Genomic DNA, 18,622 nt, shown 5'->3' with positions numbered 1-18,622 from the left:
CAATATAAAAAATTATAATTTTTACTAGTTGAAATTTAGCTGATATCTTGAATGGACATTTGCACAAGTAATGATGTAATTGTTTATATAAAACATTGTCGTTTTTACTAATAAATAGTGCATTACTCATATGTGATAATGGAACTAGTAATACATTTATTATAGATATCTGTATTTGTGTTTTGAACAGGAGTGAATGACAGATCATTGTGCTACATTGAAAATGATGCATTTACAGATATCCATAATTATGCTTTTTACTAATTGAAATTGCATTTTTGATATTAAGAATGGGTATTTCCACTATTAATGATGTCACTATTCAAGAATGAACATTTTTACTAGTGAGAAACCTAATAATTGATATAAAAATTTAATTATAAATATATATAATTCATATCCTGCACGTGATTCAAATTCAAAAGTCTATTAGAGTCTCTAGTTTGAGAAATAGACACCTCACATGTCCTCAGCTGACAGCTTCATTGAATTCTACCCACTCAACACCAGATTCATGTACAACAGTAGAGAAGACTCAGGGGTGCAGGCCTTATGGGAAGAATTGCAAAGAAAAAGCCACTTTTGAAACAGAAAATTGACAGCTAGAATAACAAGGATCTGCAAAGCTGTCATTGCTGCACTTGGAAGATTGATGAGAACTCTTTGAAGTAGTTTAAAAAGTTCTAAAAAACAAAATTCAAATAGTAATAGTAATTTTTCACATTAGTAATGTCATGACTATATTGTGATCAGTTGAATGCCACTTTGGTGAATAAAAGTACCAATTTATTACCATAAGAGTTAACTCTGTACATTATTCCAAACTTTTGGCTGCCAGTGTGTGTGTATAGAACAGATATATATTTCATTAAGTCTTTGGCCTATGTTCCACTTAAATTATACCCTGTGGGGCAATATTACATGGGAAATTTCTTAATGTCTTAAAATGTACATTGTGAATGTGTTCCATTCTGTGCATTGGTAAATATTCCTACAATTGCAGTTTGTAGGAATACTTTTGGCGACATCTGCTGGTGTTTTGGTACTTTAAAACAACGTCACCAAAATTTTATTTGCTGATTCAGTGATTTTGTCACATGCTGTATGCCTATAAACTGGTATTATCACCATTGTTCATAAAAGGTTTTCGGACTGATACATTTCAAGCCAAATGTGAAACTGCGCAAAATACAAGCTCGATCATACTGCGTCACAAGTCACGCTTTTGGAAAGCTGAAGTGCGCATGTGTGTTCGGGGACGTGGCAGTGACGTTGCACAAACCGGAAGCGGTCAGGACTGGAAGCGAAACACCGACGTCCGTAAAATCGACAAGCCGGGAATACTGAGGATCAAAACAACGAAATGACACTCTAACCGTGAGTAAACGCGTGTAAACGATGACGGTGATCATTTGGGTCCATTGCGAGTAATACTCGTTTAAATGAAGTTAGTAATTGTCGAGTTTTGTGCCAATTTACGCTCAGAGTGCTGCGTATTGTGGGACTGAAAATGACGTCAGTCAATATAGAGACGTAAACAAACCTCTAAACATCTTTAACCCTATAATTAGTCTTTAAATATTATTACTAGTCATTTGGCACACCTGCTCTTGAATACTTGAGTTGTTATCAATGATGTGTGTTATTCCACGTCTGCCTGTTGAGCCAGAATATTGTAGCTGGTCAATAATCCGATAACATGCGAGTTCAATTCACCTCTGTGTAGCTGACAGATGATGTGATTGTTTCTGGAAATAATCTTAACAATAATAATATCGTTTGCGATTTATAGACAACCATATGAAGGTCAGACTGTCTTAAAACACATCCTCTTTTGAGGATGTCGTTTCTTTAAATGTAGTTTTGAACCAACAGCTCTTGTAGCACTTTGAGATTCGATTTGAGTATGAAGTGCATTCAAGGAAAAATGACATGGCTGTTATTGTTATTATTAGGGTGGATACTAATCCGAATTTGGACGCTTAAAAATGTCTGAAGGCCATTGCATTAGACAGCAAAATATCCAAGCAAGTGGCTTTATTTTAAGGAAACATTACACAAACACATTTTTCAAGCAAAACATGTTACGAACACATTTGCTAGGTTTTATAGTCATTGCATTGTGTATTTGTTTGGTTGTCAGATGTTAGTGGAATATGTGTTTATGTGATGAACTACACCTGTGGTTACTGTGTTTGGATACCTGTGTGAAATTGAGGTGAGCTGACTTCAAACATCCAGTACAATTCTGTTGGCACCAGAAAAAGGTCTACCATCATTTGTTCTCCAATGCCACTTAAAAGTGAAATGTTCAGAGACTTTTTTGAATTTGTTCCGTGTCTTTTCTCTTCTTTGCAACGACAGCCATGCTTGAAGTTAAATCAATATCTTTTTTTAAAGGTGAGGTGACTGATCGGATCATTTTTGTTCCTCAGATGATCTCCAGATTTATTGAAGAAGAACAGTCAGCTCTGCCAAGAAGTTTTAGGAACATCTGAAGTGTTTGCTTTGGCCTCATAAAGACTGTTTCAGCAGAGAGTTTCACATCAGCCGGATCTTTTTAGACTCACGGTCACACATATTCATCCCCAATATCATTGAGGAAAAAACGGTTCTGCAGCATTATCATGACGTGTCGAGATCGCACGGTTGAGTTCCAGTCGGCTTGTAAGTCACTGCAGGGGAGACAGTTACAGGTATGAATATGTTATCTGTATCAAACTCTGGATATTTAGTTGATTCTTTTGAATTATTTTACATTTAAATAATCTTTTACACGGCAGAATGTAATATTTCGATAATGACTGGCTGACTGTACATTGTTACCATTAAGGTTAAGGTAAAAATATTTTTTTCCCGATGCATTGTAATCTTCATTTGATCAATTGAGATAACGTGATCTTAAATCCCAAGATTCATTTTGTGTTTGTCCAAAGATGAGATCCTCACAATCCATTTGTCACTGAATAATGCTTTTTTTTGTTTTTTGTTCTTTAGTCAATTGTTGATCAAAAACAACAAAAAATAAACATTTAGTTCTAATCACGAATAGTATGGATTAGGTAAATCTGTTAGTCCTCTGTTGTTACGATGTCATTTACAGACACTCTTTACAGAACTGCCTTTATTCTTAAAGCGGCAGTACTGATTTTTAACATGTGATGTACAAATCAGTGTAAATAGTATAAATTACGCATGAAACAATAAACATTTAACAAAATATAATATCATATCATTTGATGGAATAAATTAATTTTAAAAAGCTAAAATGTACAAAAAACTAATAAAATATAAAAAAAAATTCAATTTTTTTTTTTTTCATATGTAAACAAAGGGACATTATAACTAAAATATACCCATATGAATTGATATCGAATCAAAATCTAATCGAGAGCTTGTGAGTTGGAATCGGATAGAATCAGGAAATATGTATCAATACCCAACATTAGTAACAATTCTACAGTGTTGCATGAAAATGTTCTGTATCATTATATTATGCTTTCTGTCAATAGCAAAACTTGTCTGAATATTACTAATATTTTTTGATCTGTGAGAGATGGTTCATATTTATTTTCACATTTCTTCAAAAGCATGAAAAAACTGTCAGTAAGTCCACATAAACGTTCTCTCTCTTCTTTTCAGAATGGTACTCATACTAAACCTGCCATTAATGCCCTTAAACAGCGCAGTGACTTCACTCTTATGGCCAAGTAAGAGTTCAGATCCATGTTTTCCAGACGGTCTTTGGCCAGTGTCATGTTTTTAATGCATCTGCACCTTGTCCTGCTTCTTTGAAACATAGCCCCCTGAAATATTTTTTATTTTATTTTTTTGTTACAGGAGAATTGGGAAAGACTTGAGCAACACTTTTGCAAAGCTTGAAAAGCTTACAATCTGTAAGTAACATGTCAGTAACACTAATAGGCTGTTAGTAGTAGTGAAAGAACGTCTTAAGAATGCTGTTAATTGATGCAAACCTTAGATAAGACCTTTAAATTATATCTATATATTTGTGTTCCCTATTTAATGAATCATTGTTATCATCATAACAACAAGAGGTCAAACCGATAGTTTTGCCGTTGATAAATGATTAATCAGTGGATAGTTTTTTAACTCAATGTAAAAAAAATTACAAAATTGTCTTTCCTTATTGTAACAGGCACTGACATAGGGCTACAAGAGTTCAAAATGAATACAATTCAATATTACGTTTATTGTTGGGATGCATCGATTTATCGGTCGCCGATATTAATTGGCCAATTTCTGGGGGGTTTTCTCCCCATTATGTAACGCCCAATTCCCAATGCGCTCTTAAGTCCTTGTGGTGCCGTAGTGACTCGCCTCAATCCGGGTGGCAGAGCACGAATATTAGTTGCCACCCTGGATTCGAAGTCATGACTCCATGGGTGGTAATCAGCATCTATACTCATTGAGGTACCCAGGCCCCCTAATTTGCCAATTATTGACAAAATACAAACCATCTACAAATAATTTTAAACTGATATGAGAAAGCATCAATTCTCATCACACTTTGTAAAAAAAAACTCTTTGAATTAAAATACACAATCCAGAAATAATGCTAGCCACAGAATGAAAAAGGGTTGGCACTCCTAAGAACACAGTTTTCGTTCTCGCATGAGGAATAATGTTACAGAAGTGACCGTTGTGAAAGCGGTACTTACCTATACATGATGAGGTCTGAGCAAAATAGTGATCTGATGACAAAAAGGTATGTGGCAAAATATAGGTATCGGCCAATGGGTTTTTGTTAATATCCGTATCAGCCAAATATTTTCATATCGGTGCATCCTTAGTATATTGTTCAACCAAAATCCCAATAATAACCAGAAAAAAATTCAGATTTGGTGCCTAATGTGTAATTTTAAACTATAAACAAGCCCAAAACCACACAAGGGGCTCTTAATTTAACTTGGCTGTTGCAATGCTCTATATTTAAGTATTAACCAAATTAAGCTTTTTAGAGCTTATATATTCACCAGATGAAGAGTTTATGGAAGAGTAAGGTTTATTATTATTCAAAAGATATGAATTTGGAGACACGATTTAGATAGGGCACGTTTCCATGTACTCATTTTTCTTTGCATGCCTTTGCTTCAATTTAGATTCCTTGATTATCTAATGAAAATGGCACCTTTGCTAAAATAGCAAATTGTGAGTCTAATGAGAATGTTGGAGAGAAGACGTTTCAGATTGAATTATTAATGTCCTGTTCCCTTTTATAATCTGTGCTATGCTATTCTCTTCTCTCATATCCAGTGGCGAAAAGGAAGTCTTTGTTTGATGATAAAGCAGTGGAGATTGAGGAGTTAACATACATCATTAAGCAGGTTAGTGGCTGGTGATGTCTGTATGCCCCATTTACACTTTGGGATCACTGTTGGATAGCACTTGGCCACATACAATTTTCAGTTACCACAGCCTCTGATGTAATATGTAAGTAACTTTTTCCATTTTTGTTTGGGTAACTTTGATTGGATCTGGTTTCACCAGCTAAATAACTTTTAGATACTTTTTGGATATGAAACAAATTTGAATGCAAGGTGTAAATGGGGCCTATTTTCCTTCTCTGTATCCACAGAATGAAACCGTGTGTAATAATCTCAGACATTCAGTGCTTACTTATTTCACTTTTTCATTTAACTGTAGATTAAGAGTGTTTTAGTCAGTCTAACCATATTGTGCAAGACCAACCCTCTTGCAGAGATCTGATAGGTTGTCTGTCTCTCATCAGGACATGAACAGTCTGAATAAGCAGATAGCACAGCTGCAAGACCTCGTTCGGTCTCGCAGTGGGCAAAATGGTTGCCACATCCAGACACATTCCAGCACAATTGTTGTCTCCCTGCAGGTACGATCTCAAATCTGATATTTCTGCATTGCTTAGATACTTAAAACTGTACAGGAAGTGTTATCTTAGATTGCTGCTGTTGTAGAGTCAGGGTGGTCCATCTCATTTTGATTGACGTAGGATTACTTAACTGGCTGCCACACCTGTTATTTTCCCTTTGCAATCTAAAACACGATGTCTTATCTGTGAATGTTTGTGTTGCAGTCTAAGCTGGCATCAATGTCTAACGATTTCAAGTCTGTTTTGGAAGTGAGAACAGAGGTGAGTTTAGAATTAATTTTTTATGACCAATGTTGAACTTTTATAACATCAATTCTTTTAAATATTTAACCATCTCTCACTTATTAAAGTTCTCTCGTTTATTGTTCATAACAGTCCTGTGAAACCATCTACTGTTTCTGTTGAATTTTGTTTAATTTACCTATAATGCCCTATATGTCAAACAATAAGGGATGAGTTTAGTTGTAATGAGTAAATATGACATGTTTGGATTGTGTCTTTGTTCAGAACCTGAAGCAGCAGCGCAGCAGAAGAGATCAGTTCTCTCAGGCTCCTCTGTCAGCATCACCTCTGCTCACCAATAACTTCAGTACTGTTTCTTTCCCTTTCATCTGTTCCATCTTAGAAGAGAATTTTAAAGTAACAGTGCATCCAAAAAAAGAACCTTTTGTCATTAATATAACAGAAGTGTAATCTTTAATAAATGTGACTGCTGCTTTGGAAACGTCTTAAGGTTAATTGGTATTAATATATAGAACTGTAGACAAAATTATTAGCCCCCTATGAAATATTTTGTTATTTTTCAAATAATTTCCAAGTGCTGTTTAATGGAGCAAAGATTTTTTCCCAAAACATAGCACTTCTAAACATAATAGTTTATTTAGGCAACTTAGAGTGTTTATAATACAAATAGAAACAAAATCATAACCAAGAATAAAAAAAAATCTACTGGTCAAAATGATTAGCCCTCTGATGTTAATAGTCAATAGTGTATCCCTTTTGCTTGATAACAGCCTTTAGTCGTTTGTTGTAGTTCTCAACAAGTTTTCGGCATTTCTCCTGAGGAGTCGCAGCCCATTCCTCCTTAGCAAATTTCTCAAGCTCCTCCAGAGTTGTTGGTCTCCTGGCATGGACTCTAATCTTCAGTGTGGCCCACAGATTTTCTATGGGATTTAATCTGGGTTTTGTGGAGGCCAGTCAAGGATGTTCACTTTGCTCGTTTGGAGATAGTTCTTCACCAGAAGTGAGGTATGCTTTGGGTCGTTATCATGCTGGAAGACGAAATGTTGACCCAAACCAAGTTTTGTTGCAGATTGCCTGAGGTTGTCTTTCAAAATCTTCTCGTAGACCCCCTTTTTCATGATTCCTTCGACCCTGATGAGATTCCCAGTTCCAGACGCACTAAAACATCCCCACAGCATTATACTCCCACCGCCATGTTTCACGGTGTTCTTTGGGTTTAGCGCATCTCCCTTCTTTCTTCAAAAATAATCCACATCTCTATGGCCAAAGAGCTTTAGTTTTGTCTCATCTGACCAAAGGACATGTTTCCAGTATGCATAATTTTTCACTAGGTTGTCCTTGGCAAACTTCAGTCTAGCTTGGAGGTGTCTCTTCTTCAGAAGTGGAGCTTTTCTTGGTCTGCAACCTCGCTGTCCATTCCTGTGCAGGGCTCTAGTGACTGTCTTCATTGAGACATCAATCCCAGACTTGACTAAATCATTCACTAGTGTCTTGGCAGTTGTTCTTGTGTCTTTAGAAACCTCTCTCACCAGTTTTCTTTCCAAGGTTTTTGAAATCTTTCGCTTCCTGCCTCTGCCAGTCTTGTTCTCCACTGTGTGGGTCTCTTCAAACTTCTTGATAATACTGATCATGGCAGATCTTGACAACTGAAAACGCTTTGATAAACGTGTATATCCTTCTCCTGCTTTGTGAACATTAACAATTATTTTTCTCATGTCTAAACAAATTTCTTTTGTCTTTGCCATGATGACAGTTTTATGACTTCACTAGTTGTTTTGCAAGATACTAATCCTCAATTTGAAGTGCAACTTTTAAAGGCTTGGGGGATTAATTAGGCGAGTTAGGTTAATTAGGCAAGTTATTGGATAACAGTGGTTGGTTCTGTAGCCAGTCAAACAGATAATTTATTAAGGGGGCTAATAATATTGACCTTAGCAGTTTTTTATTTTTTTTAATTATTATTTTATTCCAGGCAAATTGAAATAAATAAGGCTTTCTCTAGAGGAAAAATAGAATAAGAAATACTGTGTTAAAATCCCCTTAATCTGTAAAACATCACTTGGTAAATATTTGAAAAAGAATACAAATTTCATAGGGGGCTAATCATTTTGTCTTCAACTGGAAGGTTCTTAGATACACCGATCAGCCACAACATTAAAACCACCTGCCTAATATTGTGTAGGTCCCCCTCGTGCCACCAAAACGGAGCCAGAGCCTTAATGGCAGTTCTGACTCATCATTATAAGATGAGTCAGTTGTTGATCAAAAAGTAAAAATAAACATGAATTTTAATCACACATATCACTGATGGAAGTAAAGACACCGTGCGACTGCTCTCTCCTTAATGTGTCCTCAAACAAATCAGCGTTCTTCTAGAGAAAGTACTCTTTTAGCACTTGTTATACAAATCGATGTAAATGCTGGTAAATTGTACAAAGGATTTCAGTGACTGCTCATATGATGTTACACTGTGTGTGCAATTTCATATTAATTGTGTTAAATTTATTTTAAAAACAGCAACAATTATAATAATGATAAACAATTGATCAAATAAAATAGACACTTTCATATGGAGTGACAAGAAAAAGTATGTGAACACTGGAATTACCTGCATTTATGTATTTCAATTTGTCTTACAATCTGGTTTGAGCTTCATCTTAGTTACAATAATGAACAAACACAATCGGTTCTAACTAATTACACAAATTATTGTATTGTTCTTGTACATACTGTATACAGTACATCATTCAAATGTTCACAGTGTAGGTAGGGAAAAGTACATGAACCCCTAGGCTAATGATGACAACAAAAGCTAATTAGAGTCAGGAATTGGCAAACCTGGCATCCAATTAATTAAACTAGATTGGAGGTGTTGGTTAGAGCTACTTTTACTTATAAAAAGCACTCAAACATTTTGAGGTTACTATTCACAAGAAGCATCTGCTGAAGTGGACCATGCCTCGCAAAAAAGAGATTTCAGAAGATACGATTAGCATTGTTGCTTTGCATAAAGATGGAAATGGTTACAAAGTTCTCTAGATGAGCTTAGATATTCATCTGTCCACAGTTAGACAAATTGTCTATAAATGGAGTGTCCAGCCAAAACATCGCAGAATGCTCAATGAGGTAAAAAAGAACCCTAGAGTGACAGCTAAAGACTTGAAAGAATGACTTGAACTGGTTAACATCTATACCACTTTATTAAAAACATTAAAAAGGCATTGTGTCCATAGTAACCACTGTAATATAAATAAATAGCATGTTGCTTTTCCTAACTGGTTCCATCATTTATACATTTGTTAATAATCTGTTTTTACAATGTTGGAATTAATATAATTGTTAGTTTCTTATTAGTAAATATAGTCAAAGCTCTGAGTTTTCTTACATTCATAAAATCCTTAATTGAAAATTGGTGCTGGAAATGTACTGAATTATTATTCAGTAATGACTCAAAGCCCTGTTATTATAATTTTATGTTTTTTATTTGGAAACCAAAGTTCTTTGCTCAGTTTCTCAAAAATAGTTCTCGTCAGAGAGAGCACACTTGTTGCTTCATTTTGAAATGTAACCTGATATTTCATTTATTGCTTCTCACAGACAGTTCAGTTCTGATGCAGGATGAGTCCAGGAGTCTGGGAGGAGAGGTGGCCATCGACATGGACTCGAGAGCAAACCCTCTGCAGCTGCAGCTCATTGATGAACAGGTACCAATCTCTGAACGATCACACCTTTTTTGTGTCATTTACTGTTATATAGGGACCAACTTGTCGTTTATGGTCAGAGGTGCAAAATGAGTGAATGAAGGCATAATATAACAACTGCAGCACCTCCATTCTCTTAACAATGGAGTTATTTGCGATCAAGCAGCACTAACAACATTGTTTCTGTGTGCTCTAAACACTACCAGTATCTGTTTTCTTTCTCCCCCTCTAGTGGTTGCTGGCTTAAGTACACTTTTTCTAACCTCTAATTGGAACAAACCATTCTGGAAAATGGTTCAGAACAAGAGTTAAAAATGGAAATCAATAAATACACAAAACACTTGCTTAAAGATTTTCTTTTATGGCTAAAATATGCTTCCCTTATGGTTACTCCCACTCCACTAAAACAGGAAATCAAAATCCCCTAATACATATTTTTTAAATTTATTAAAAAAATAAATAAGGCATTTTAACACTGTAGGATCTCATGATGGAATACTCCACAGGTTCTCCATTATGCTTATGGTTATTGCTATAGTGCATAAGTTTTTTGTTTTTTTAAGCATCTTAGTGATTTTGCAGGATTAGTGTTTATGAAGGAGGAACATGTCAGATTTAATTCACAGTTGTATGTATGTGTGTGTGTGTGTGTGTGTGTGTAGGACTCGTATATCCAGAGCCGAGCAGACACCATGCAGAACATCGAGAGCACCATTGTGGAGTTGGGCTCCATTTTTCAGCAGCTGGCACACATGGTCAAAGAGCAGGAAGAGACCGTTCAGAGGTTAGACAACCCACACACACAAGCAAACCAGAGACAAACACATGTACCTCAAGAGTGTACATTCTACAAAACCACAGACCATACAGTACAGCACACAAGAGATCACTTGTAGAGCTTTAGTGACATGCTTTACAAACCACACACACGAAACGCAAAACACTTTCTAACCCACAGAAAGAAACCGTAAAACAATATTCACAATATAATTCAATTAGGCACTTGAGGCTTATACAAAGGTTAATATATAATTTGTGTTTGAAATGTTTTATTTTCGTGGGTTAGTTCACCTAAAAATGAAAATCCTCATGAATTTCTTCCCTTTAAGCCATCCCAGATGTGAATGACTTTCCCTCTTCAGCAGAACCGAAGGGAATATTTTTATAAGCATATTTCAGCTCTTTTTCTTCATACAATGGAAGTAAAGAAATGTCATTAGACTGCTGGCTGTTTGACAGTCCAAAAGTCATATTTAGTCAGGATAAAAGTAAATCCACATGACTCCAGTCGATGTTTGATGTTAATTCATGTGTTTTTCATGCTGTAATTGTGTAAAGAGGAATGCTGATCGGAGGGGAGACGCTATAAGCAGCGCTCCCGTCTGAAGTGACACCAGTATGTTTTAACACACTGCATTTAAGAGCATTTAAAAAAACATCATTTAAAATAGAAATAAATAAATTTTATATATATATATATATATATATATATATATATATATATATATATATATACACATACACACATTTGAAGAGTTTTACATACAACTTATACAAATACATTTAAACTCTTTAAAACACATTTAAAATGCTTTAAACACAATTCCTGACATTTAATCATAGAAAACACTCCCTGTCTTATGGCAGTTAGGATCACTACATCATTTTAAGAATGTGAAATAGAGGTCGACCGATATTGTTTTTTTCAGGCTGATGCCGATCTTTTGAAATCCGGGTCGGCCGATTAATGCTGCCGATTTATTTTGGCCGATATTTGGCCGATATGTGCTTGTTTTTAACCTCTTATTTGAACCTTTTATTTGAAAGATAAAATGTAACACAAATAATTACTTAAGATAGACAACATTTCTCAACAAATACATTTATTGAACACTTGACCATTCTGCACTTGTACACTTAAATTAAAAATGTATAATGTAAAAACATATTGTATAAATAATGTATAACAAATATATTAAATAAACAAAGCAGGTGTTACGAACTGCTCCGAGACACGAAGGTTGAGATCCAAATGCAGCTTTAATTAAGGAGCAATCCAGACACGTAATCCAATATTCAGAGCATCCAAGAGAAGCACAGGCATAACTAGTGATGGGTATCGTTAAGGTTTTAATGGTATTACAATCTTACCGATACTGTTTATCGATCCGGTACTTCAACGGTATTCTTAACAGTTCTTTTTGTTATATATATATATATATATATTTTATTTCAGGAAGGTCTAACATTACTGTTCAGGTGTGGTCTAAAAAGAAATCTAATAATCAATTGTAAAATAACACTGCATAGTTTATCATAGATAGATTAATGCTTATTAATGCAGAAGTTATTCATTCAAGAGCTGTAAGTGATTTTCTCTTTGCCTTTTGTTGTTTGATTCTCAGTAATGGCTCAATCGTCACATGTTTAATAGACAGCTTCCCCTTTAAGACCGAGTTCAGATCTCCTGATGCAGCATATTTTCTCCCAACTATTTCCATAACTACGTCCATTTAAGACATAAACTGTGTTTAAGTGAATCTCCAAGCCGGTCATTTTGACATATTTTTGTGTATATTTGATCGTTTAGACGCGCACATGAAACTCAAAGTAGCCTGTACTTTGCCTGTCTCTTTGCGGTCTGTATCGGAGCGCGCGCCACCTTGGGAACGACATCTCTTGCACTCTTTTTATTATTAAACGCGTCCCGCAATTTAGCAACAGTAGCATTTTACAACAATCACCGATCGTGCTGATTCTGACGTTAAGTTTGAGTTTTAGGGAGAAATGTCAGTGCACCGCTGTGAAGGGAAGGAAGTTGTGCTAGACAGAATGCGGCTTATGTATAAATATTCTTTTTATAATCTTTGGAAGGCGAAATCTAAAATAAAATCAGACTAATAATCACAGATCTAAACCAGGCTATGTTTGAATGTTTAGTTCTGTCACTCATTAAGCTGGGCTCGTGTTGGGCTCGTTTTGTGCTCGCTGTGGCACCGCGTGAGCGAGTTCTCTCTCTCTCTCTCTCTGACTGCGAATAGCTAAATTGCATCACAGACAAATGGTTTCATATTATTATACATAGAAATGGCTGGCGAGATAAAATAACTTTCTCTTTATAGCAATAAAGAATGTATGTTCTTAATTTCTCCAGTACCGACAGCAGAACCGATAACGTCCGAGCTTACCAAAGCCAGTCCTTCAATAGCCTATACTGCGTTGGTATATTTTTATTACTTATTTATCGGCATTGAGTGACAACCCTCTCAAATATAAGACACACAAACAGAACAAATAAAAGTCTCAGATTCACTGTCTGTAATTGCAAAATTCTTGCTTACTTATTGTGACATGATAGCAACCCTTCTGCTGTGATAATGCAACTTCAACTACGCTATCAATATCCAAAGTAGCCGAACGTCATGTCAGCTATCGCGTTTGTCGCGTTTTTTCTTGAAGTTGGCAGTAACATATCAAAAGTTTTTAATTAAATCTAAAGAAGTTATACAAATTTAACCCTTACTGTTTTCTCCAAGGAACTTAGCTCCTTCCTTAGGCACTGGATGAGGTCTGCACACTCTGCTGGAAAATGACTCTAGGGGCAGCGTGCGTCGAACACGTGTTCCACAACAACACTAGGCTGCCCACAGATGCGCCTGCCTAATAATCGGCTTGATATGCGTGGATATTGGCCGATGCCGATTATGTAAAAAATGCAAAAAATCGGCCGATTAATCGGTCGACCTCTAATGTGAAATTTCCGAATAATCGTAGAGAGAATGATTTATTTCAGCTTTTCCCAGTGGGTCAGAAGTTTACATATTTGTTCACATTGCCTTTATATTGTTTAACTTGGGTCAAACGATTTGGGTAGCCGTCCAAAAGCTTCCTGCAATAAGTTGCTGGAATTTTGGCCCATTCCTCCAGACAGAACTTGTGTAACTGAGTCAGGTTGTAGGCCTCCTTGCTCGCACATGCATTATCAGTTCTGCCCACAAACTTTGTATTGCATTGAGGTCCGGGTTTGTGATGGCCATTTCTCTCTGTAAACAATTGTTGGAAAAATGACTTGCGTCAAGCATAAAGTAGATGTCCTAAACGACTTGCCAATACTATAGTTTGCTAATATTAAATCGGTGGAGTGGTTATAAAATTTGTTTTAATTCAAGTTTATGTAACTTCTGACTTCAACTGTATATATCATAATAAAAATATAGCTGCAAGCAGCAATTAATGGGGTTTAAGCTATTAAGGTCCTTTAAGTACAAATGCAGCCAATATTAAGTATTAATTAGACTGTCCATTAGCACCTAAAACTATGATAAAGTGCCTTAATATTTCAGGACCATCATGTTAGGTATCACAGACATGTGACATTTTTTACATTCATGAATGTTATAGTGCCACCAGGAGGCAGAGGTGCGTATTTTATTTCATGTGTCATACATGAGTCAAAATTTGGTGATAACATCTCATTCCACTGAATTGAAAGTTCAAACTTTTTTTGATAATTATTGGGACTCCAGAAAATCTCTCTTCATTGGTTTGGTTCCGATTGGGTGAACGCCCTAGGACTAGTTTGAAAAAGTAGCTTTTTTTAAATAATGTTATATATTTAACAAACAATTTGATTCACACCAATGCTTCTTGAGGCAAAGTTTTTCAGAATGAGGAACTCTATCACATCGTGTCTGTGTGAAAAAAAGCTGTATATACAATGTTTTACTTGCATGAAAAACATGATAGTACCTCTCGGTGGCCCATTTTTACTTTTGCACAGACCTCTTTGGCCAAGAGACAAATAGGCCTACCGTGTTTCATTCCAATCTGCCTTTTCTAACCCTGTCTAATAGCTGATAAAAATGTAGAGGTCGATGGCGGCCATGATTTTGAAGATATGAGACTGTCCTCATAGACAGAGGGCACCTTGGACATAGACACTGTATGCAAATTTCAAGTTGATCAGCCCAAGCATAGTTAGAGCCATTTTAGATTTTGGTGATATCTCATTTCATTCATGAGTTATAACTGTTTAAGTAAAAGTGACCGTGCCCACTATGTATGTTTTGGCTTGCCATTTGACGATGACTCAAAGTCTCATATTGAGAGACTGCTGAATCCGTTTATCATTCATTCATTTCATATTCAAAATTGTATAAAACAAATAGACTTATTTAATTATTCATTTACAAAACCAATATAAAAAAAACGAATAAATCAGGGGCCTGGGCAGCTCAGCAAGTATTGACGCTGACTACACCCCTGGAGTCGCGAGTTCGAATCCATGGTGTACTGAGTGACTCCAACCAGGTCTCCTAAGCAACCGAATTGGCCTGGTTCCTAGGGATGGTAGAGTCGCATGGGGTAACCTCCTTGTGGTCGCAATTAGTGGTTCTCGCTCTCGATGGGCTGCGTAGTAAGTTGTTCGTGGAGCGCAGAGAGTAGCATGAACCACCACGAGGACCTACTAACTATTGGGATTTGGGCATTCCAAATTGGGGATAAAAAAAAAAATACACAAATAATGACTTTTTCATAATTTAGATTTAATACTCCTGTTAAAAAAAGGAAATTGGAAAAATAGCCACGGGACACTGTTCATTTTGATTTATTTGATTTCACTAATATATGGCTTGAATATTTGATTCACATACATGGGTGGGCCTGAATCACACTTTTTTTCAGATTGGTCAACCTGCACCGTCGTCTTCTCAGTGCTGTGAGACTAAATAAATATTAACTGCTGTCTAATTGTTCCGAAGAATTTGTCTCCATTAATATTAAATTCTTTACCATTTATTCTCCAAACTCACCACGTTTATTGCAGCTGAGCTATCTCTCTCATCAAGTGGCCAGACACCGTGCCAACACACGAATGTTCACTGAATGCAGACAGGGTGCGACACACTCACAATTTATATGTTTATTAAGATTAATCCCTGCACTCCATGACAAATGTCTTCTCACATTTATCCTTCTTTGTGCCACACAACTTGTTTTATCCATTTATAAATGGTACCATGCAGTGCAGGGATGGCATTCACAATTAGGTGACCAGACGTCACTTTAAAACATGGGACAGTCCTCTTTTTGCAAGTCATGTTCTGCGTCACGATGGACTTACAGTCAGGACACCTTTTGTCCTAACAGCTATAGTTTGATTGCTTTAAATAATCATTTTAAATTCACATCAGTGTTTTGTGCGTTCTTTAAATGAGAAATCAAAGAGTTTTGAAAGAATGGTTAATTTAATGGTTCAAGGAAATACAGACTTAAAAGTAGGGTGCATCCAAGACAGATGAGCATTTATGCCACAACAGTAAATAACAAATGATTAATAATATAATAACAAATAAATTGGAAGATATTATTATATTTAATATAAGATAATAAGTATTTACATTGCAGTGAAGAGTACTAATTTCAAGCTCCGGTCATTCCGACATCCATGTTTTTGAATGGGAATGTGGGTGGACTTCACGGCAGTTTTATGTGCCTTTTTATTATCATACAAATGTGAAGGCTATGTGTAAATGCTGATTTTAAATTCACTGGCCGAGCTTTTGAGAGATGAGCATTCATTAAATTCTTTAGCATAATTTCCATGATGAGCAAGTCCCTCACACCTAAACGCAGAGCGGGGTCAAGTTAGTTTTAAGTTTGATATTTTGGGGATATTATGTTTCTTGTGCCCGCCCGCACTCTCTGCCGATGGCAAATTTGCAAAGATTTTGCACACTTGGCTTGATGTTATGGTATATAAATTTAAATGGTGTGTGTATATAACTATAATATACAGATATAAAACACTGCACTAGGAACTGTCATTTGGTTTGGCTGCAAATTATGAAAAGGCATACTTAAGGGACCATCTGAAAATTCCACTCACTATTAACACAAGCAGTGTTCAATCACTCATTCAGTTGACGTGCAAGTTAAATATAAAACTTTAAAAGTACACAGTTACATTCCAAATGTTGTAGTAGGTTGCCAGTTAATAGACTGAGCTACTACTTGTGAGATTTTTACTGTAAGTCCAATAATATGAACACAGTTTTAGATTATTTCAAATAAATAAATAAATAATTCACCTAAATGTTATTTTCACATTCCAAAGATTGTAGTAAGTTCCCAGTAGATGGCACTTATATTTGCCTATGTAATGGAAAACCTTTCAATTCAAAAACGTGTTAATTCTTTCTTTTACAATTACTGTTTTAATTATCATTTCAGTTCTGTTTAAGCTGTTTGCTAAAGCTTAAAGGAAATGTTCACCCAAAAATTGTAATTGTCATTTTTACTCACCCTCATGTTGTTCCAAACCTGCATGACTTACTTGCTTATGCAGAACACAAAAAGAGATATTTTAAAGAATGTCACAATTGCTGATTTCCATACAATTGCAGTGGATAGTGACTCTTCAAAGCTTAAAGCGCCCAAAGGTGTCATAAAATTAGTCCATGTGACTCCTGAATCATATTCCAAGTCTTCTGCTGGCATATGATCACTTTGTTTGATGAACAGATTTAAATCTAAGACATTATTCACTATTAAATCAGTATGCATACATCCAAATGGTAAAATGTATGTAGCTTCAAAGTGTCATGATGTATGGTTTAGTAAATAATGACAGAATTTCCTTTTTGGGTGATTATTCCTTTCAAAGAAGCATAGAGTGATTTCAATCCTAGAGAAAAAGCTGCTTTATTCTACATATAGTGCTGGGTGCACATTCAAGCATGCTCAAAACAAACCGTTTGAGAAAATGAACCTATGACTGGCTTACTTCTAGTGTCTCTTCATATTTAGCTGGGATTGAAGAAAGTATTTTAACATTGACAAATGTTCATACGTCAGCTTTATGTATTGTCTGTTTTTTGCTGACCACCAGGATCGATGCCAATGTGGAGGACACCCAGCTGAATGTGGACATGGCCCACACAGAGATCCTCAAATACTTCCAGTCCGTCTCCTCCAACCGCTGGCTTATGATCAAGATATTCCTCGTTCTCATCGTATTCTTCATCATCTTTGTGGTATTTCTCGCTTGAGAGGGAACAGCCCCAAGGAAAGTGGCATGGGAGACGATGGAAACAGAGCCAAAAGGGGATAGACTTATGGGCGAATGTGCAAAAACATAAGCGGACTGGGCCGCCGGGGACTCTGGCTCACTAGGGGAGGGAAGGGAAGGGAAGGATGGTTTCTGATGCTCATTGGTTAAAGGATTTTAGTCTGAGGAACTTAAGTCCATTGAATTGTAAATTCTGTCACTGTCTGACTTCGAATCTCTTACACTAGAGAGAGGATGATGATGATGATGATGATGGAGATGAACCTGAGATTTACGGTGTATTCAGCAAGAGATGGGGGTGTTCACTCTGTTCTGTTTAATATTCATCTACATTTGCATTTATATTTGAGCCTTCATTTGTTAGAGTAATCACATATTAAAAGAGAAGGCCTTTTCCCAAATGGTTTGATTCTCCAAACTGGTTTAGTTTGATTTTTCTCTGACAGTGTTATCAATAATCAGCGATAACATTTTTACAATAAATTAAATGTGATCTGTTCTCTTCATATGATAACCCATTAATCTCTATTAATATGTTTTTATATCAAAGAAGGGCAATTATTTGCCCCCTTATGGTTGAATCTCACAATTCACTTTCCTGGTCATATTTAAGCCCAAATTAAAAATGTTTTACGAAATTATATTTTTCATACTTTACAATATACTTGGCAAAAAAATACAAATATATATATATATATATATATATACACACACACACAGGTCTGGAAAGAATTGAGA

The 18,622-nt window shown here is 35.8% G+C and overlaps 1 protein-coding gene across 1 annotated transcript; it reads left to right on the top strand.

Moving 5' to 3' along the window:
* Positions 1–1,270: 1,270 nt before the first annotated feature.
* On the top strand, positions 1,271–18,563 carry LOC127659419 (syntaxin-5-like). The gene is made up of 11 exons (XM_052149219.1): positions 1,271–1,377; positions 2,436–2,696; positions 3,643–3,710; positions 3,841–3,896; positions 5,278–5,348; positions 5,753–5,869; positions 6,074–6,130; positions 6,377–6,458; positions 9,710–9,816; positions 10,476–10,597; positions 17,705–18,563. Exons 2-11 carry the CDS (start codon positions 2,628–2,630, stop codon positions 17,862–17,864), a joined length of 909 nt encoding a protein of 302 aa, XP_052005179.1. The 5' UTR covers positions 1,271–1,377; positions 2,436–2,627; the 3' UTR covers positions 17,865–18,563.
* The last annotated feature ends 59 nt before the right edge of the window (positions 18,564–18,622 follow it).

The sequence above is a fragment of the Xyrauchen texanus genome, chromosome 19, assembly GCF_025860055.1.
Source record: "Xyrauchen texanus isolate HMW12.3.18 chromosome 19, RBS_HiC_50CHRs, whole genome shotgun sequence".
NCBI lineage: Eukaryota > Metazoa > Chordata > Actinopteri > Cypriniformes > Catostomidae > Xyrauchen > Xyrauchen texanus.
This window is presented reverse-complemented; position numbering and strand designations above follow the sequence as displayed.

Bases quoted from the DNA above. Each gene is read 5' to 3' on its own strand.
- LOC127659419 (XM_052149219.1), top strand. From the start codon at position 2,628: ATGACGTGTCGAGATCGCACGGTTGAGTTCCAGTCGGCTTGTAAGTCA. The intron at 3,711-3,840 runs GTAAGAGTTCAG...TTTTTGTTACAG, and splicing joins GACTTCACTCTTATGGCCAA to GAGAATTGGGAAAGACTTGA. The intron at 5,349-5,752 runs GTTAGTGGCTGG...GTCTCTCATCAG, and splicing joins TAACATACATCATTAAGCAG to GACATGAACAGTCTGAATAA.